A 22938-nucleotide genomic window follows, 5' to 3' on the forward strand; every position below is an offset into this window, starting at 1 on the left:
CTTTAGGCCCATATCCACTCCTGTCTGTAGAAAGTGGAGAAAACGGCCCAAGTGGAAACCTTCCGTAGGAGCATTCTTGGCTTCACACCAAGATACATACTTCCTCCAGATACGGTGATAATGTTTCGCCGTCACTTCCTTCCTAGCCTTTATCAGAGTAGGGATGACTTCTTCCGGAATACCCTTCCCCGCTAGGATTCGGTGTTCAACCGCCATGACGTCAAACGTAACCGTGGTAAGTCTTGGAACACGCAGGGTCCCTGCTGCAACAGGTCCTCCCTGAGAGGAAGAGGCCACGGATCTTCTGTGAACATCTCCTGAAGATCTGAATACCAGGCCCTTCGAGGCCAATCTGGAACAATGAGTATTGTCTGTACTCTTTTTCGTCTTATGATTCTCAATATTTTTGAGATGAGAGGAAGAGGAGGGAACACATAGACCGACTGAAACACCCATGGTGTCACCAGGGCGTCCACCGCTACTGCCTGAGGGTCCCTTGACCTGGCACAATACCTCCAAAGCTTCTTGTTGAGGGGTGATGCCATCATGTCTATTTGAGGAAGTCCCCAAAGACTTGTTATCTCTGCAAAGACTTCTTGATGAAGTCCCCACTCTGCTGGATGGAGATCGTGTCTGCTGAGGAAGTCTGCTTCCCAGTTGTCCACTCCCGGAATGAATACCGCTGACAGAACGCTTACGTGATTTTCTGCCCAGCGCAGAATCCTGGTGGCTTCCGCCATTGCCACTCTGCTCCTTGTCCCGCCTTGGCGGTTTACATGAGCCACGGCTGTGACGTTGTCTGATTGAATCAGAACCAGTAGGTCGCGAAGAAGATTCTCTGCTAGTCGTAGGCCGTTGTATATGGCCCTTAATTCCAGTATGTTGATGTGTAGACAAGCCTCCTGGCTTGACCACAGTCCACGAAAATTCCTTCCTTGTGTGACTGCTCCCCATCCTCGGAGGCTCGCGTCCGTGGTTATCCGAACCCAGTCTTGAATGCCGAATCTGCGAGCCTCTAGAACAGGGATGGGGAACCTACGGCCCTCCAGCTGTTGTTGAACTACACATCCCAGCATGCCCTGCAACAGTTTTAGCATGGCCAAATAGCAAAACTGTAGCAAGGCATGCTGGTATGTGTAGTTCAACAACAGCTGGAGGGCCAAAGGTTCCCCACCCCTGCTCTAGAAGGTGAGCACTCTGCAGCCACCACAGGAGAGACACCCTGGCCCTGGGGGACAGGCTTATCTTCTGATGTATTTGTAGATGGGACCTCGACCACTTGTCCAGAAGGTCCCACTGAAATGTCCTCGCATGAAACCTGCCGAAGGGGATGGCCTCGTAGGCTGCCACCATTTTTCCCAGAACTTGAGTGCATTGATGAACTAACACTCTTTTTGGTTTTAGCAGGTCTCTGACCATGTTCTGGAGGTCCTGGGCTTTTTCCATTGGGAGAAAAACCCTCTTCTGTTCCGTGTCCAGAATCATGCCTAGGAATGATAGTGGAGTCGTTGGAATCAATTGCACCTTTGGCAGATTTTGAATCCAACCGTGCTGTTGTAGCACTCAGGGAGAGTGACACGCTTTTCAGCAATTGATCTCTCGATCTCGCTTTTATCAGGAGATCGTCCAAGTACAGGATGATTGTGACTCCCTGCCTGCGCAGGAGCAACATCATCTCCACCATCACCTTGGTGAAAATCCTCGGGGCCGTGAAAAGCCCAAACGGCAACGTCTGAAACTGGTAATGACAGTCCTGTACAGCGAATCTCAGGTACTCCTGATGAGGAGGATATATGGGGACATGAAGGTATGCATTCGGCCCGGAGCGATTCCATCCTGAATTTGAACCTTTTCAAGTACAGGTTTAGGGATTTCAGATTTAAAATGGGTCTGACCGAGCCATCCGGCTTCGGGAACACGAACAAGGTTGAATAGTACCCTTTTCCCTGTTGGACTAGGGGAACCGTGACAATCACTTGCTGTTGACACAGCTTTTGAATTGCAGCTAACACTACTTCCCGCTCTGGGGGAGAAGCTGGCAAGGCCGATTTGAAAAATCGGCGAGGGGGCACCTCTTCGAATTCTAGTTTGTAGCCTTGGGATACAATTTCCATCGCCCAAGGATCCACGTCTGACAGAACCCAGACCTGGCTGAAGAGTCGAAGACGTGCCCCCACCGGTGCGGACTCCCTCAGTGGAGCCCCAGCGTCATGCGGTGGATTTAGTTGAAGCCGGGGAGGACTGTTCCTGGGAGCTAGCCGAAGCAGGCGTTCTTTTCCCACTACCCTTACCTCTGGCGAGGAAGGATGAGCCCCGACCTCTTCTGGACTTATGCGACTGAAAGGACTGCATCTGATATTGTGGAGTTTTCTTTTGCTGTGGGGGAACAAAAAGCAAAATAGTAGATTTACCCGCGGTAGCTGTGGAAACCAGGTCCGCGAGACCTTCCCCAAATAAAACTTCACCGTTGTAAGGTAAAACCTCCATATGCTTCTTTGACTCGGCATCCCCCGTACATTGGCGGGTCCACAGGTCTCGCCTAGCAGAAATCGCCATGGCGTTGGCTCTTGAACCTAGCAGCCCAACGTCTCTTTGAGCGTCTCTCATATATAAGACTGCGTCTTTAATGTGACCTAAAGTCAATAAAATGGTATCCCTATCTAGGGTATCAATGTCAGCTGACAAGGTATCTGTCCAAGCTGCAACCGCGCTACATACCCATGCCGATGCTATTGCTGGTCTGAGTAAAGCCCCCATATGTGTATAAATAGATTTTAAGGTAGTTTCCTGTCTGCAATCAGCAGGATCCTTGAGGGCTGCCGTGTCGGGAGACTGTAGCGCCACCTTCTTAGACAAGCGCGTTAAAGCCTTGTCCACCCTGGGCGAGGATTCCCACCGTACCCTGTCCTGTGCAGGGAAAGGATACGCCATAAGAATCCTCTTGGGAATCTGCAGTTTTTTGTCTGGAGTTTCCCAAGCTTTTTCTAATAACTCGTTCAGCTCATGAGATGGGGGAAAGGTTACCTCAGGTTTCTTTTCCTTATACATGCGCACCCTCGTGTCAGGGACAGAGGGGTCATCTGTGATATGCAAAACATCTTTTATTGCAATAATCACATAATGAATATTTTTGGCCACCCTTGGGTGTAACCTTGCATCATCGTAGTCGACACTGGAGTCAGAATCCGTGTCGGTATCAGTGTCTGCTATCTGGGATAGAGAACGTTTTTGAGACCCTTACACAGTCAAAGCCATGGATTGACTCCCTGTTTTTTCCCTGGACTCTGCTTTGTCCAACCTCTTATGCAATAAGGTCACATTTGCATTTAAAACATTCCACATGTCCTACCAATCAGGTGTCGGCGTTGCCGACGGAGACACCACAATCATCTGCTCCACCTCCTCCTTAGATGAGCCTTCCGCTTCAGACATGCCGACACACTCGTACCGACACCCCCACACACACAGGGATATTTATCTGGAGATAGTCCCCCAATAAGGCCCTTAGGAGAGACAGAGAGAGAGTATGCCAGCACACACCCAGCGCCAACTGACACTGGAAAACAAATTCCCAGAATATATAGCGCTTTTTTATATAATTATGTATAATACACTCACTGCGCCTTACAAGTGCCCCCCCCCCCCCCCTCCCTCTTTTTTGCCCTGTGTCACAGTGTTCAGCAGGGGAGAGTCCGGGGAGCCAGTTTCTCTGCAGTGCTCTGGAGAAAATGGCGCTGGTTAGTGCTGTGGGACCAAGCTCCGCCCCCTCCAGCGGCGGGCTTCGGTCCCGCTCAATTTTATAATACTGGCGGGGGATTTATATAACTGCCTCCGCAGCCTATAATACTCATATGCCAGCCTTAGAGGTTTATATTGCTGCTCAGGGCGCCCCCCCTGCGCCCTGCAACCATCAGTGCCTGCTAGTGTGTGCGCGCTTACCTCAGGGAAGATCTGAAGTTTTCTGCCGCCTTGAAGTCTTCTTTTCTTCTTATACTCACCCGGCTTCTATCTTCCGGCTCTGCGAGGACGACGGCGGCGCGGCTCTGGGACGAACAGCGAGGGGAGACCTGCGTTCCGACTCCCTCTGGAGCTAATGGTGTCCAGTGGCCTGAGAAGCAGAGCCTATCACTTAAGTAGGTCTGCTTCTCTCTCCTCAGTCCACGATGCAGGGAGCCTGTTGCCAGCAGTGCTCCCTGAAAATAAAAAAACCTAACAAAATTATTTTTTCAAAGAAACTCAAGAGAGCTCCCTGTAATGCACCCTGTCTCCTTTGGGCACAGGATCCAACTGAGGTCTGGAGGAGGGGCATGGAGGGAGGAGCCAGTGCACACCCATTCTAAAGTTCTTTATAGTGCCCATGTCTCCTGCGGAGCCCGTCTATACCCCCCATGGTCCTTACGGAGTCCCTAGCATCCTCTAGGACGTAAGAGAAATATTTTTTTTACACCTATCAAAATTAAATCTTCCATGGCTAGGAGTGCCGTGGCTATTTGGCAAGTTATGTGATATATCCAGCGAGTTATAAAGTTCAGCAGCCTGTAATATCATACAGGAGATGAGACGTTCCATGTGATCGGAGTTCTTTACCTGGTCTAAGTGTCTGTCCTTCATCAGTTCATATTCATGTTGCAGAGTATGTTGGAAAAGTGTCCAGATGACTTGCTCCAGGTCACAGTGGTCAGATAACAGGTTGGAACACAGACTGTTCAGTCGTATATATGCCAAGCAGTACACTAGATGACATAGGACATTGCCAAAATCAAACACTGGTAACGTAGATTAACATAGCTAACTTGCCTTAGCACGAGATGATGACGTCTTTATGATAGAATCTAAGGTGCTGTAGTGGGGTTCTAAAATCTGTTTTTGGGGTCTTCTGATTGTCACAATTACATTAATAGTGATTTCTCTTGAGGTTCTGAAATAAAAGCATAATGGTCCTGGAACAATAGACAGGACAACCGCTGGGGTTCCCAGCTATGAAAGAGGTGGGGCACCTGTTTTATATGTTATGCATGCCATGTTGCCACCTAATCAGGGAGTTCATTTGAAAAACCAGCAAATAAAAATTGGTCATGTGACAAACTACATAACAAGCTAACCAATTCCCAGCCTGGACAGACTGAGGCACAATGTTTATATCAGGACTCCTAATAATGGTACCACCCCAGTAGTAAGAAACTAGCAGAGCACTCTGATAAGTATCCATATACATCTTATAGTCATTAACATTGGTGTATGTAAACAATAGTAAAGACATGGAAAAGAAACATCACAAAGTCACAAGGTGTCATTTCACCATTCAAACATTGTCGGTACCTTTTTTGTAAAACAGTGAGAGTGATGTAGATTTCTGCCTAGGCTGGGTAGACAGGGGCCCATGCCCGTTAGTAGGAGGTGGGTTGTGCACACTAAGCGCAGCATTCTGGTGGGTGGTTCTTGAGGGTGAGAGATAACTGGAAACACAAGCACAAGAAATAGCAGATTTTCACTCATGTAACAGTGTAAATCTTAAAATCCACACAAATAAATGAACATGCCTAGTGCCCTCACTGGAGCCTATGGTGCACAGCCTGTGAGTGCAACAGTGGGCCAATACGACACACTTAGTACTATACTAAATATACCGTATGCTTGGCTCACACAGAGTGCAGTAAACATGACATGCTCCCGATTGCAGCTGGAATTAGAGTTAGCAGCTTTTCATTTTGATCTGTAAACAAATATGTAACATACAAATATTCCATTTATAATTTAAAAAACCCTGCAACTAAAAAAAGAAAATGAAGATTAAATGTATACTAACATTGTGGAACCCATTTATATTGTGCACATAGGGCCTAATTCTGAGTTGATCGCAGCAGCAAATTTGTTAGCAGTTGGGCAAAACCATGTGCACTGCAGGGGGGGACAGATATAACATGTGCAGAGAGATAGATTTGGGTGTGGTGTGTTCAAACTGAAATCTAAATTGCAGTGTAAAAATAAAGCAGCCAGTATTTACCCTGCACAGAAACAAAATAACCCACCCAAATCTAACTCTCTCTGCACATGTTATATCTGCCCCCCCTGCAGTGCATATGGTTTTGCCCAATTGCTAACAAACTTGCTGCTGCGATCAACTCAGAATTACCCCCATAGTGCAATACTGCAAATGATACTGATCATTGGTCTGGACTTGCCCAGTGTTTGGCCACAGTACAACTGAATTGCCTCATAATGACTGAATCACTATTACCGGGCCTGTAGGTTAGAAGATCAGTGATGTAAGTGTGCGTGCGGATATCTTTTTATTCCTCTTCTTAAAGCAGAAGTATTTTTTAACTGTATACTGCATGGTTAGGTTACTGTCTATGTAGCTCCTGAGAATTATGGGCCTGATTCAGAGGTGAACGCAATGTAGATGTTATACACAGCGAATCTAAGTCGCACTGCGCATGTGCCGCGAAGGTTCTGCGATGGAGCAAATCACAGCATGCGACTCAGATCCTGTAAGTCAGTAGCTCTCAAATTGTGTGCCGCAGTTCCCTGGGGTGCCGCAGCGCTGTCACTGGGGTGCAGTGGCCGGCAGCCTAGCGAGGTGTCACTGGGTGCAGAAGTGTGTATAGTGTGCATGGAAAAGTACTTTATCATATACATTTCTTTTCATGCAGTAAAACATGCTAATATATATGCAAACAAAGACTTGTAAAATGGATGCTGGAGTGAAGCAGGTCACCATTATCTGGGATGTGCTACAATAAGACAGTCCAGATGTCAGCTGCCACAGTGCCGTGTGCCATATTCTATAGGGAGGGGGCCGAATAGCGAACTATGGGGGGTGCTGCAATAAGAGACATGGAGGAGGGGGTTGCAAAGGGAGACTGGAGACACATGGAGGCGGCAATGGGACAGAGACAGTGGGCGGCAATGGGACAGAGACAGTGGGCGGCAATGGGACAGAGACAGTGGGCGGCAATGGGACAGAGACAGTGGACGGCAATGGGACAGAGACAGTGGACGGCAATGGGACAGCTTTGATCCAGCCGTGCTTTAACAAGACTTCATGCAGTGCTATTCTGCTCCACCCAGACGGATGTCAGCTGCACTATGGAATCAGGATTAACAGCACACATGCCTAGGTAGGAGCAACAGGCAACAACATGGGCGTAACTCTAGTGAGTGCAAGGGATGCCATTGCTAATAGTCCCATAAGCTTAGGGGGACCTGGACCCATGCTAAAAATGTGCATACCAATTACCCAGATGTGTCAGCTATTTTGACCCAACTACTTTAAAAAAAAAAAGAGACCGCTCATAATTATTTTGGCTTAAGGGTGCCTTGACAAATCATGGAGATCCTAAGGATGCCTTGAACTGGAAAAGTTTGAGAACCACTGCTGTAAGCAGTAACCAAGACTTCAATGGCCATACTGCGCCACCACACAAGTTATTCATCTGGTAATTATCAACAGATCTGCATCTCCGTACACAAGTGGGGTGTCTAAGACACCTCCATTGGGAAAATAATCCTTTTCATTCTATTTGCACTTACAGATCTGCGGCAGTGGGGTTATGTGATGGCTGCGGCAAGGTACTTGCTGTTTCTGGTTGATCAACTGATTCCTCATGATCCCGAGATTGTCTAATCAGCTCAAACAGTGGAGAATCCTAGGATAAATAAATACATATTAATGCCTTTCACAACTTTGTAGCTTTCCGTTCACCTGAAAACATGTTAGTGAAGGACACTTAAAAATAATGCAATGTGTTTCTATTTTGAAGGCAACAACTGGCTGCCCATTGGGTGATCTAACACTCCAAAGCAGTTTTATAGACCTTACCTCAGAGAGAACATTCCAAGCCTATACTTCATAGACCATGACCAGTAAGCTTATATAAAGTAGGAGCTCCTATGGCAATATATCACATACCCACTCCTCAATATACAATGATACGTTGCATTATGCAGCAGGAGTAGGGCCACAGTGACACCATTTACACCATCAGATTCTAGATTCAACATTTACTGGAGAAGTGATAGAGTAGACCAGCCAACAAGAACCTATCAGGAATAGACTTTTCTTATATGGATAACGGGCAGTACTGAGATATTGCTAACTACTGGTGCCAAGTTTCAGATCATCATACACTGTGTGAGCACAGTAATTGGTACTTTTTTGTTCTAGATTCTGTTATTTCTACTTTGCTGGATTGTGATGTCCATTTATTCCATATCTGTGCATCTACAAGTGTATGTTTCACCATCACACGACTTACATAAGGGCATTTTGCTACCGGGTTCGGTATGCTGACCCCGGGATCCCAGGGTCGGTTTGCTGACCGCCGGGATCCCCAGCACCGGTCTCCCAGCTCCAACCAGTTTCTACTAATATTGGCATCGCATTATCATTACGTAAAGGAGACAGCTCTAAATGTGGTATTTGAAACCTGCTTCTTACTAATGAGATTAAGACATACTGCCTATACGAGGGGACTAGGAATTTCTAATTATAATATTAAATATATATATTGATAGACCTTTAGATATTTCACACTGCATTTACATTTACTGTTAGCAATATATCGTCCTACTATACAGGTAGTATCATTCAATAAAACGGTTGCGTCCGCTACAAAACAACCAAATAAACTATGTACTGTATTTAGAAATCTGAAACTTTCACAACAATTAGAACTATAACATGGACTATTATTTGATATTACATATAACAGGTTCATGGTATGGGCTAATAGACACTTGTGGCTAGAGAGATGCTCTCTGCAGAGTCCTTCAACAGGGTTTAGGACTGGAAGTTTACTGTGTGTAGGGAAATCACCAAGCTCCTGAACCTATTCCTTACGTAACTGTGAATATTAGTTAGTAGTGATACATGTCTGCACATGCTCTGCAAATGTAAAACAATATTCCTTTCTTTCCAGATTAATCACCTGGCCTTTCAGGGCAGCAAGCACAGGTTGTATACATGTGTCTCAGACTCAGCACTCTGGATACAGAAATACTAAGGTAACACCCCTGGTATGGTACACAGTGTGCTCTCACAGCTGCTGTTTCTCATATATACATGGTTCCATCTCAAACCCAGGGACATTGTTTATGCATATTATACGTAACAGTGAGATAAAAGACCTATATATATTTATTTCCTGATTGCCAGTCTTAACCATCAGTGACTTCAATTGTTGTGTGCTATAATTAATATATGGGTAGCTACCAGCTATATGCATGAATAATCCTTGGTAGAAAAAAATGTCAGTGGACAAGGGACTTGCTGATTATTTATTGAATATACATTCCGGCACAATTCAATACAGTGTACTATTTACTCATTACCAAAATACTGATTGTGTCTTATTTGCAAAATGAAGCATATCAATGACTCAGTTTATTATTCTTATGTATGGGGCAAACCTACTGAGGAATTACTTGTGAGGGTCGGCCATTTTAGGGGTCACTCTCCCATATCAGGATATACATTGAGTAAGAGTGTTTTTCCCCTCTTTTCTAATACAATTTTTTTTCCGCAATACACTATAAAAGGTAGGTTCAAATTAAAACTTATTAATAAACCTACCATTTATGATTACTAAATCCTGTGATTTTAAACGTACCATTAATAAAAGTTACTTTTTAAATATAGATAGAAAAATTCATTCAATTCATAAGTGTGTCCCAGAAAAGAGAGTCTTTCTTCCTCTACTCTTCATAGAACTCTCCTTTCTATATAGTTTGCATGACTATTTACTCTGTGAGCACCACCAAACTAGTGCTATATAGATTACTCCCAAATAGCCCATACCTGTATGTTGGTTTAACGGGTCCAGTATGGTATACCGGCAGACGGGATGACGGCTGTCAGTATACAGACAGCGGCATCCCAACCTCACCGCTGACCGCAAAGTTCCCACCATTGAAGATAATGCAGCGGCTGTGCGATGTGCCGTCTGACAGCTCAGACGCGCACAGCCAATCAGGAGAGTGCCATGACGTGGCGCTCCCTGATTGGCTGAAGGGACCCTCTGTGACAGGAGTCACGGGGGGTCTCGGCAGTCGGGGAAAGGGGTCCCATGTGTAAACATGGGGCCCCTTTCAGTGCGTGGATCGGGTCATGCGGTTTGTTTTTTTGCCAAGTACGTGGATTACAAAACAGAAGAGGACCGAGCTACACTGGATTTTGGTGAGTATAATTTTATTTTCAGGTACACCGTGGATTCTACTTGGAGAAGCGGACCGAACCTCATGTCAACATAGGTAAGTATGTGTGTGTCAGCATGTATGTAATAAAGTTTTACTTTCACGGTGTGCGTGTACTGTTTTTATTTGGGTATTTTTTTGTAGTAGAACTACAGGTACCAGCGGGCCCGTTTCCCCCCCCGCATGCTGGTACTTGTGGTTCTCCAAGTACCAGCTTGCGGGGGAGGCTTGCTGGGACTTGTAGTTCTGCTACAAAAACCAATATTCTTTGTGTCATTTGGCTATCAGCCTCCCATCCGCAGCCCATGGATGGGGGGGGGGGGGGGGGGGGGGGGACACAGCCTCGGGCTTCACCCCTGGCCTTTGGGTGGCTGGAGGGGGGGGGGGGGGGATCCCTTGATTTAAGGGGTCCCACTCCTCCAGGGCACCCCGACCAGGGGTGACTAGTTAATGATTTAATGCCAGGGCCGCAGGGACCGATATAAAAGTGTCCCCCGGCTGTGGCATTATCTCTCTGACTAGTGGAGCCTGGTGCTGGTGTTAAAAATACGGGGGACCCCTACGCTTTTTGTCCCCCGTATTTTTGGCACCAGGACTGGACGCAGAGCCCGGTGCTGGTTGTGAAAATACGGGGGATCCCCTGTCATCCCCCCCCCCCCATATTTTTACAACCAGAACCGGCTCAAAGAGCCTGAGGCTGGTTATGCTTAGAAGGGGGGACCCCGCGCATTTTTTTTCTGGATTTTAACCCATTCCCACCCCTTCCCACTGAAAACCATGCTCTGATCTCTCCATATTATTTTAGTCAGTTAAAAAAATAAATATTCTTTTAAAAAATATATAAATAATACTTACATAGTAACATAGTAACATAGTAACATAGTATCTGAGGTTGAAAAAAGACAATTGTCCATCGAGTTCAACCTATTTGTGGTGTCCTATGCATGATGATTTGACTAAAATTTCTGACTGATGCTGCTGTCAGCCATTGCATTTTATCCCTATTTATAGTAACTATAATGCATGACTATGCACCATACCCCTGGATATCCTTTTCCAATAGGAATTTATCTAACCCATTCTTAAAGGTGTTGACAGATTCCGCCATTACAACTCCCTCGGGCAGGGAATTCCAAACACGTATTGTCCTTACCGTGAAAAAGCCTTTACGCTGTATTGTGCGGAATCTCCTCTCCTCTAACCTGAGCGAGTGTCCACGAGTCCTCTGTGTTGATCTAACCAAAAACAGGTCCCACGCAAGCTCTGTGTATTGTCCCCTTATATATTTGTAGATGTTGATCATATCCCCTCTTAGTCTCCGCTTTTCCAATGTAAACAAGCCTAGTCTTTCAAGCCTTTCCTTGTATTCCATCGTCTCCATGCCCTTAATTAGTTTGGTCGCCCTCCTCTGTACCTTTTCAAGCTCCAGGATATCCTTTTTGTAGTACGGTGCCCAGAACTGTACACAGTATTCAAGGTGTGGCCTCACTAGTGATTTATATAACGGGAGTATAATACTCTCGTCCCTAGCATCAATACCCCGTTTTATGCATGCTAATATCTTATTAGCCTTCTTTGCTGCAGTCCTACTTTGGATACTACTTCTTAGCTTGCTATCTATGAGGACACCTAAGTCCTTTTCCAGTACAGAATCCCCTAATTTTACCCCATTTAGTAGGTAGGTGTAATTTTTGTTCTTGTTACCACAGTGCATTACCTTACACTCGTCTGTGTTGAAGCGCATTCTCTATTTGGCTGCCCATGCTTCTAATTTAACTAAGTCGTTCTGAAGAGACTCGGCATCCTCCTCTGTATTTATAGCCTTACACAATTTGGTATCATCTGCAAAAATTGACACCATGCTCTCTAGACCTTCTGTTAGGTCGTTAATGAAAATATTGAACAATAGCGGTCCTAATACTGAGCCTTGCGGCACACCACTTAGCACTTCAGTCCAAGTTGAAAAAGATCCATTAACCACAACGCGCTGCTTCCTATTATCTAACCAGTTTTTGACCCAAGTGCATATTGTGCTTCCTAGCCCTGATTCTTGTAGCTTGTATATAAGTCTCATGTGTGGTACAGTATCGAACGCTTTGGCAAAGTCTAAAAAGATTACATCCACGTCTTTACCCTGATCTAGGTTTGCGCTTACTGTTTCATAAAAGCCAAGTAAGTTGGTTTGACAGGATCTGTCCTTCATAAACCCATGTTGATTCCTTTTAATGACCTTATTGGTTTCAAGGAACTTCTGAATACTATCTCTTAGAATACCTTCCAATACTTTCCCCACTATAGATGTAAGACTAACTGGTCTATAATTACCTGGTTCAGCTTTACTTCCCTTTTTGAATATAGGCACTACTTCCGCTATACGCCAGTCTTTGGGAACCATACCTGATATAACTGAATCCTCAAAGATCAAAGATAGTGGTTTTGCCAGTTCAGAGTGAAGCTCCATTAGAACCCTTGGATGAATACCATCGGGCCCTGGTGATTTATTAATCTTTAAATGTTTTAATCGGTCACAGACTACTTCCTCGCTTAAATAAGTACCTATCAGTGTGATATTGTCATTATTGAGATTGTGTGTCAGTCCCTGAATTGGGTCCTCTCTAGTGAATACTGTTGAAAAAAACTAATTTAGTGTGTCCGCTATGTCATTATCATTTTTGCTTAAGACTCCCAACTTGTCTTTCAAAGGGCCTATACTCTCCTTTTTTAATCTCTTGCTATTAATGTATTTAAAGAATTTTTTGGGATTCGCTTTGCTTTCCTTTGCTACTAGTTTTTCAGTTTCTACTTTAGCCGCTCTTATTTCCTTTTTGCAATTTTTGTTACATTCCTTATATTGCTGAAATGACTCTGCATCCCCGTCAGATTTGTATTTTTTAAATGCTCGCCTTTTCTTGCCCATAAGTTCCTTAATCTTTTTGTTAAGCCACATCGGTTTATGATTTTTATTCCCTTTTTTGCTACTCATAGGAATATATTTGAGTGTATTTTTAGCTAGCAGGAATTTTAGTACCTCCCATTTCTCCGTAGTATTTTTTCCTAAAAACAAACCTTCCCATTCAATATCCCTGAAAAATACCCTCATCATTTCAAAGTTGGCTTTGCTAAAGTTTAAAGTCCTAGTTGAGCCAGTATAGGGCTGTTTGTAGAAACTGATATTGAATGTGACCATATTGTGGTCGCTGTTTCCTATGGGTTCCCCTACTATAATACCCGATACCAAATCCTGATTGTTTGTTAATACCAGGTCTAAGATTGCATTGTACCTAGTTGGTTCCTCAATTAGTTGGACTAGGTAGTTATCATTTAGTGTGTTTAAAAACATACTGCCCCTAGCAGTATCACATGAATCGTTTTTCCAGTTTATCTCTGGATAGTTAAAATCTCCCATCACTACTATGTCTCCTACTCCTGCTGCTTTTACAATTTGCTTTAGTAACAATTCATCATCAGATGCGTTGATACCAGGCGGCCTATAGCATACACCCAATACTAACTTTTTTGTTCCTTTTTCCCCGCATGCAATTTCTACCCATAATGTCTCAACAGTGTCTACAGTCCCATCCTGACGATCTTCCCATATATTAGGTTTTAAAAACGGCTTTACGTACAGACACACCCCTCCACCCTTTTTATTTAGTCTGTCTCTCCTAAACAGTGTATAGCCCTCTAGATTGACTGTCCAATCATGAGATTCATCCCACCAAGTTTCAGTAATGCCTATAATATCATACTGTTTGCTTGCTGCAAGTATTTCTAGTTCACCCTTTTTACCAGTAATGCTTCTGGCGTTTACATACATACTACTAAGATAAGTATTTTCCCTTGCGTTAGGGACATCTTTCACCTTATGTGGCAAGGATGACCTGTAATCGTCATTGGTTAGTGCTTTGGTAAAATCCCTTTTAGTACCCATGTTAGTAACCTTACCGCCTGCTCTTACCCTCCCCCCCAACTTCTCCCCCATTTCGTTTACTACTGCCGTCCCCACTATTCTCACTGCATGACCCGTAGTTTCTAGCTAAACCCTCCCCCCAGGCTCCTAGTTTAAAATCTCCTCCAACCTTCTAACCATCCTTCCCCCCAGCACCGCTGCCCCCTCCTCAGTCAGGTGCAATCCGTCACGACAAAAGAGATGGCGCCTGACTGAGAAGTCCGCCCAGTGTTCCAGGAACACAAACCCCTCTTTCCTGCACCAATCCCTAAGCCACACATTTACCTCCCTAATCTCCCTCTGCCTCCCTGGACTAGCGCGTGGCACTGGTAATAATTCCGAGAATATTACCTTAGATGTCCTTGCCTTCAGTTTCTTTCCTAAGTCCCTATAGTCTTTCTTAAGGACATCCCACCTTCCGCTAACTTTGTCATTGGTGCCAACGTGCACCAAGACCGCCGGGTCTTTGCCAGCCCCTCCCAACAATCTATCTACCCGGTCCGCGATGTGCCGTACCCGAGCACCCGGGAGACAACAGACTGTACGGCGATCACGGTCCCGGTAGCAGATTGCCCTATCTGCCTTCCTGATGATAGAATCCCCTACCACCACCATTTGACTAGGTACCTCTCTATCTTTTATCCCAACCGCGCCAGAGGGACCGCACCTCTGGATGCTAGAGGGAGCAGTCTCTTCCGGCACCGTCATTTCTTCACTATCATCCTCCGATTCCTCGTCCAATCGGGCAAATTTGTTCGGGTTTGATAGTTCGGAGATGTCGTGCCTCCCCCTCTTTTTCTTCCTTCTAACTGTGACCCAACTGGCTACCTGATCATCATCCTCTTCTACCAGTGACCCCTCCCGCAACTCCTCCACCGTTCTGTCTAAACTACGCTCGAGATTGTGAATCTCCCTCAGTCGCGTAACGGTTTGCTTGTGTCTCCCAATAGACAAACCAAGTAGATAATCCCTTCTAATATAAATAGATATGCTATTAGCAATAAAAAAAACACATAAAAAACATGTTTTTAATTTTTTTTATTAGATTCCGCCAGCAAAGTGAGGCGGAATGAAATTGAAGAAATTACTGTCGAAAAGCACTGTTGTCGAATCGACATTCTTCAATTGAATATACTTTTGTCGAAAAGCCGCATTTTGACCATTGCAGACATGTCGAATTTTGAAAATGTCGATTTGCAAAAAGTCGAATCTGAAACAGCAGGTATTTTGACGAAAAGTACTGTATTGCATTGTCGAATCCAATTCGACAGGTTTTTTTTGTCGAAAATGCCCCGTTTTCGACTTTTGCGGCAATTCGACCGCAATTGCATATACCCCATAGTGTCTTATACCTATGTTTTAGTACAGCAATACTACTCTGACAGTAATGAGCTCTGAAATATTGTTAAGTAAATGAACTTACATTTCATCTCAAAATAAATAGTATTAGGTCATAGAAGAATTAAACATTTTACAAGATCACAGTACTGAAAAGACCATTGATTTAGTAGAGCGCTTACAGCCTTCTGTATTTACCATGTCATATGGTTTGTTGCACTATTGATCATTTAAAATGCATGCATCTGAAAACCTAAACATTATCATGCAACAATGATTGTTAATGAAAGTTTATTACGGGTTCAATATAATATCCCGATGGATGGGATGCCGGCAGTCAGAATACAGACAGTGGCATCCCGGCTATCAGATTCCCAACAGCCCCCCAGAAAGTAATCTATCCCTTCCCTGCCCCCTACCCTCCCCTTGAGGGTGGCTAATCCTAACCCTCCCTTCCCCGCTGCCTAAACTTAATCCTCCCCATTTGGTGCCTAACTCAAACCTCCCCTTGTAAGTGCCTAACCCTAACCCCTACTCCAAGCTACCTAACCATACCCTTCCCTGCTCCCTAACTCTCCTTCTATTGCCTAAACCTACCCACCCCCGGTGGCAGGACGCGAGCGTGCCCCACTGAAAGAACGTTTGGGATTACGGGCGTCGGTATTTCGATCTCCAGGATCCCGTCCAGAGGGATTGTAACTGCATCCCTTTATTACAGTATCCAACTACTGCAGGCTGTGACGTAAACAGGGTTTTAGTTCCGCTATAAAAGTAAACCTGGTCTGACTTTAACGAGCACAGCCAGTGTGTAATTTCTCTTGATCAGTTGTGAAAAACAGAAAACAAACAACACATAATTGATGGCTGTGGTTGGAGTTTAACGTATGCAAGAGAATTGAGAAAGGGAACTCTAACCTCAGAGCACATCTCTATGAAACTGAAAGTAAGGCTATGAACTTTCATGTATTTCAAATAACAAATGATTGAATTAATTCAACAAAGTTAATGTAAGCTTCAAACAAGTCAGTCATAAGCCTGGCCTGGTGTGTGGTCACTGTTTAGCAGCAGGTTGTATACAGTAGTTTGACACAATATTATGGTATTGCTTTGTGAATTTCCATGTATAATTTATATATGTAATAGGTGATCATTTGGGCGGAGCAGAAACAACAGTGATGAGGCAGTAGATCGTAGCACTTGGTTGGACACTTCCTAAGAGGACAGTGACTGTGCATTCTTGTCCTACATGCCAGTGAATTATGTGCTGGTCTGTCACGTTACCCCTACATTATGTGCTATGTTGTCACATGTGGCCTGATCTATTTTGTTATAAGTGAATCCTTCTCCGCTGTAAGAGATTATCTGGAAGCATGTATGTGTACAGGTTGAGTATCCCATATCAAAATATTCCGAAATATGGAATATTCCGAAATACGGACTTTAAGTGAGACCGAGATAGCGAAACCTTTGTTTTCTGATGGCTCAATGTACACAAACGTTGTTTAATGCACAAAGTTATTAAAAATATTGGCTAAAATGACCTCCAGGCTGTGTGTATAAGGTGTATAGTAAACATAAATGTATTCTGTGCTTAGACTTGGGTCCCATCGTCATGATACCTCATTATGGTATGCAATTATTCCAAAATATGGAAAAATTATTCCAAAACACAGAAAAAGACGATATCCAAAATACTGCTTGTCTGAAGCATTTTGGATATGGGATACTCAACCTGTAGTATGTGATCTGACAAATATTCTTTGCCATAGCACCAGCATCTAACAGCATAGGGGGACATTTACTTAGCAGTGATAAGAGCGGAGAAGTGCCCATGGCAACCAATCAGCACTGAAGTAACATATATAATTTGCATACTATAAAATTATACAGAGCTGCCGATTGGTTGATGGGGCAACTTCTCCACTGGCTCACTTCTCCGCTCTTATCACTGCTTAGTAAATGTCCCCCACGGTCTCTATCTACCAGTATCCTGTGACCGCTTGTTCCTGTCCAAGCACAGATGCATCCAGCTGTACAGTGTTGCACCCTGTCCTGACAGAGTACAGATTCCTGCGCTCCTGTAAGATGAACTCTATGTACTTAATACTAAAGACTAACAGTGTGGCTGCCTCCTGCTGCACTGCCGGTTCCATTCTGGTCCAGTATCTCCAGTCCCAGTCCTGTCAAAGTCTAGTTCCAGCCAGCCACTGGTAGCAACCCAGTGTCCAGCCTACAGCAGAGTTACATTAGCAATTGCTCAGAGGTGCCTGACCCTGTGTCCGCTGACTATCTTTGACGATCCTGACAGTGATTTATTGCTACAGCTACAGTAGCAATACATCTGAGTCTTCAAAATTAAAATATGCCCTCCACACTGATTAGGTGCAGGGTGCTGGAGTGAACACTAGACAGCCATGCAAAGGTCACAATATGGATCAATTCTCCAGAGTATGAGGGACTTGTCATGGTAGGATGTTAACGTGGTGTGTCAATGAGGGCAAATGTAAAAGGGAGGAAGAAATATTGTGAGAATGCCTTATTGTCTGTCGCAATGCGACTGCTAATTAACTTGGTATGCGACACTTGTATATCTGTATAAGACAGTCTGTACACATTGCACAGTGGAACTCGCATCGTAGCACTTCGTATACAGATTCAGTCGTATACATATGTACAAGTGTCACATACTGTACTAATCAGTGCAGTCTCCCGGTGATGCCTAGTGATATCGCATTTTGATCAAGACATATTTTCAGGTAAAAAGATGCAAAAGAAACGCCCTGTGATAGAGTCACGCGAGACCTGGAGCGTCGAGAGGGGCTGTTTGGTGCAACTACAGCAATAATGTATGAGGACAAATTTTTAGCTATCATCCAGTTATATATCTGTAGTTATATCACCCCCTATAGGTGACCATTGCTTTAGAACGCATGAATATCCTTAAAATAAAAAAACCTAAGTGGGATATGGACTGGAAGGTTTGGGATCAAAATACATATGTTTAGGTAATGTCTTCATTTTAAAACACATTCATTCTACTTAGCCAAGAAAGGGGCTTCGGCAGATATTTCACAAGGCCTAATCAGAATTGTAATATGCATTAGGATATACTCGGACTATATTAAATGCTAATAATTATTTCCACCAGTTTAGATATATCGTACATATTAGCATGTAGGGCTATGGGCCGGGTAACGTCAGGAAGTGAAGAAACTTCATTCCCCCCGTCACCGGGTCATCCGTATCGGCCACCTTGGCAGCAAATCGGCCAGTGTGTAGGGCCCATTAGTGTTATTAACTTTATAAAAAAGAGAGGTCACTAAAAGTATGAAACTGATCGGCAAAGAGGTCAGGGTTGTGATCAGTCACCCACAGAAATCCTAGAGATTTAGAGAGTGAACGGTCTGAGAAAGTGCTTCCATACATGAATATCAGGGTGACCGAACATCCCTGGCATGTACTACTAGAAATATCAAAGGGATTTAAAAGTGTAATCAATTTTGCCTATAATGTGGCATTGAGAGAATACATTTTTGATAGAAGGGACGGACCCAGATCCAATCAAAAAGTTCACTTTTATTAAGTAATTAACAAAATATATATCTCTTTTTGGAATGGTCATTGTCTATTGTACATACCATAGATTTTTATTTAACACAAAAACAGTGAGGTAGGTTCTTGTTGGCGAAGTATAAAATGTGTTTCATACTTATGAATCTGATACTATAAAAGAAAATCAGTACAGATGTGTCCTCATACAACTAGCCTCAATACGCCATGTGACGCAAGATGATTGGCGCGAGTGAGCCGCCCGATCTTGTGCACCACTGCTAACGCCAGGTGTCTTTCCGGAAGTATAGCTTAGTCGCACTGTGATGTGACACACTAGTAGACTGTACTGATTCATTTGATATGCAACAATTGTATATCTGTGTGCAACTGAGTCTGTGCATGACATACCACTTTGTATACAGATTCAAACTCAGATGTGTGTCGCTTCTGAAACTGGTGCATCCTAGTCACAGTGTGACTTAGACACATTTTCAGGACACATCTGTATAATAAAAACAGAAACTATATAGTAATATTATAATAAATGTAAAATCCCAACACATGCCCTCAATTGCCCCCGTGTTTTTCCACCATAGAAACTGTTAAGTGCTTTCACTGAAAGCTCTAAACATCCAATAAATATACTTCTACTGCTTTCTATTTTATTAGTGTTATGGTTTTCTAGGGCTATTTCGATATTTGTGCTGCGTTATCTACAGTATACTAAGTGTTCATGTTTCAGCAAGTGTACATCACATATTGCAAAACTACTCAAGGAATGTAAGGCAGAGTTAGACACTGAGCTGTCGCCTGGCTGCTAACTGTCCAAAATGTCCATATTTTCTAGAGACTCAGGAGTATATTTACTAAAGTGCAGGTTTTAAGAAGTGGAGATATTGCCCATAGCAACCAATCTGATTCTGGCTATTATGTTCTAGAAGAAGGAGCTAGGTAAATAAGTAGAATCTGATTGGTTGCTATGGCCAACATATTCACTTCTAGAAGCATGCACTTCCTAAACATTTGTCCCTGGAAATGTCCCTATTTGTCATACTGACCATCTGTACAAGAAAGGTGATCTGTTTCTGCAAGCAAGATGACACTCATCATCAATTCTTATTAATTCCAGTTACAGCATATTGCAGGATACTAAAAGTGTATGAAAGGACATAATATTTAAGTTCTATAAACAGCAAATGATGAGCTGGTGGACCTGCCAAGACAGTACTAAGACGTGCTTAGATACCGGATCCAGCAGCAAATATTGCTGACAATGGTAGCTACTGTATGAAATGTATTGACACAAATGCCTGCAGTATGGAAGTACTTCCAGCTGGTGCAGCTCTGGCACTGTCATTTACATGCCCTAAATTAGATAATCTGCTCCCCAGGTGCTTTTGTTCTTTACTCTGCACCCACCTCATCTATCATTGTTCATGCCAAGAAAAATAAGTGGTTGCTAAAGAACAAGTTTGTAGAAATGAAAGATTACAATGAGGAAGCAATCAACATTAGCCACAAAACTGCACTCTGAAAGCCATGGCTGACGGGGATTGATAAACCTGATGTACACACACATATACATGTAAATATACAGACGACATGACATATGCAGGGACGAAACAGTAACATTTCCCTGACCATTAAATGTGATATAATGCGGAAGAGAGCTCTATAATGTGGCTTAAGATGAGAAAGACAGTGGTGTAGGGACATTCCTGTGTGTCAGATTTCCACCAGGATCTCTAAATAAGGTAGAATGAAGTACAGTGCTTAGGACAGATAAAATAACGCACGTCTCTACTGTATATTTATAAGTATATAGAAATAACCTACTCTTCTGTGCAGCAGGAAGTGGTCCAGAGATCTCTGCTTTTCCTCTGCTGTTTAATGTCAAATCTTATCTACCTTCATGCGCTGTCAGCAGCAAATTCTTCCTGTACATAGACCATTCTCTCACAGACACACAAATCAGACATGCAACTACTAATACAGAAAATATCTTTGCTGTGGAAATCATTTCGGTTCCTGCACAAACTTTGAAGCCATTTTGCGTTTAAGTGACATCACTAACGGTTGGATGATTTGTCTCATCTACTATTCGAGACAGAAAAAAGTGACTTCTTAATCGGACACCCTGCTGTTAGAAGTACAAATGGCTTTCTAGGAAATAACTGTAAAGTATAATTTCACTGAAGCCATTGACTGAAGATACAATAAAAGTACACTCACTGCAATGCATTTTACTATTTAAGGGAGTATTCAATCACAGTCGGAAATTCCGACAGGGCGGAAAGACGGCACTTTCCGCTGATGATCGGAACTTTCCGACGCTTCAATATTCAATTGAAGTGCCGTTCTTCCGCCCTGTCTGAAATTCCGAAAAGTCGAAAAACACATGGATGTGCGGAATCTCTGCTCATCCATGTGTTTTCGACCCCGCCGCAGTCGAAAATAGTCCATTTTTGACCATTAATTTTCGTCCATAAGAGAGGGCGGAAATGAATGGTCGGAATGGAAGGGGAAACGGCCCGCTATTGAATAGTTACGTGGGAGAGGATCCGACTTCAATTGAATAAACCCTCTTAGACTTTGGTTAATTGTTGTATAATCAAACTATATGTCAAGTATTAACAACAACCAAAACCTCAAAGATAACCAACTGTCTAGATAATTAAATTTTCAAGTAACTGACAAACAAACCAAGAAAAGAAAAAAAAAAAGAACAAAACAAAAACAGGCCTCCCTATATAAACAATCCCATTAAGCTCTAGTTTCATTCAATCTAAGCAGATGCTACAGATGTTTCCTCATACATCTAGCCTCAATACACCGCGAGTGGGAGTTGCCTGGTGTGAGAGAGCCACCATGTCCCGTGCAACTCCACAAGCACCGGGTGACTTGTTTTGCCGAAAATGTGACGAGATGCGACTAAGACGACCAGGAGACTGTTTAAATATTTTTACATGCAATACTTGTATATTGTGTGTGACTGAATCTGTATATGAAGCACAACATATTTTTTCCCAACCCTGCATCTTTCCCTCACTTACTTGTGACTTCTTGCTCAAAAATGTGATTAACTCCTGTAAATGATTGCTTTACACACAACTTCAAGAGATGCGTCTAAATCTATTTCTCAAAGCCTATTTTTCGCCCCATCGCCAGTTCCTGGCGGGAATGTTTGCTTCCAGTGAATATGACTGTTGCTATACATTGCATAACCTTTGGACATGGCCTCTCTTTCGCAGATTCTGGCTTCAGATCAGGAGATATCCTGCAGACATTTGGTGACTTATTTGCCATTTTCAGCTGAATGTACCATAAAAAATTGATTTTGTCTATTAGTGTGGCAGTGCGAACAGTAATTTTACAGACGTATATACAGTAACTTCAACGCCTCCTTCCCAGATCTTTTAGGGAAAAACAATTTCATATCATTGGTCTGGTTGGTAACCACACTAGATAGAGAGGCTAATACCTAAATTCTTTTATACATAGTTATTTTACCACTGTACCAGTTGATTTTCAGAAGAAAATGAGAGACTCCTTCAAACATATGATGTGGTACTAGCATAGAATATTGTTGGATTAATCCCGCATACTGACTGATTTCTAACGACTGACAACTAACACTCATGTTGCCCTTTCCTTGTCTGGCATGAATTCACCGCGTGGCCCATCTGGTATCCTGACCTCTACTCTCTTTGGTCATAGGAGTTCAAAAGGTAAAATTCAGTCATAATAGTAGACTGGGTGTACATCTGTGATAGTGTTTACCAATTTAATTATTACTGTTCAATTAAAGGTGATGCTATTGTGTTGTAATTATTTATTTTTTTGTTCTTGTGGTGCCTCCAGAAAAGAGCCTGCATTGACTGAATATTGTGTGGCTAACTTATACA

The 22938-nt window shown here is 43.4% G+C and overlaps 1 protein-coding gene across 1 annotated transcript in view; it reads right to left on the minus strand.

Annotated features, from left to right (window-relative positions):
* RB1 (RB transcriptional corepressor 1) overlaps positions 1–22938 on the minus strand; it is a 593146-nt gene that overhangs the window by 49881 nt on the left and 520327 nt on the right. Inside the window, exons 18-20 of the mRNA XM_063952790.1 lie at positions 7534–7649; positions 5320–5456; positions 4588–4733 (exon numbers count right to left, since the gene is read on the minus strand). Coding sequence (XP_063808860.1) covers positions 4588–4733; positions 5320–5456; positions 7534–7649 — 399 coding nt within the window. The remainder of the gene's footprint in view (positions 1–4587; positions 4734–5319; positions 5457–7533; positions 7650–22938) is intronic.

This window comes from Pseudophryne corroboree, chromosome 2 (genome assembly GCF_028390025.1).
Source record: "Pseudophryne corroboree isolate aPseCor3 chromosome 2, aPseCor3.hap2, whole genome shotgun sequence".
NCBI lineage: Eukaryota > Metazoa > Chordata > Amphibia > Anura > Myobatrachidae > Pseudophryne > Pseudophryne corroboree.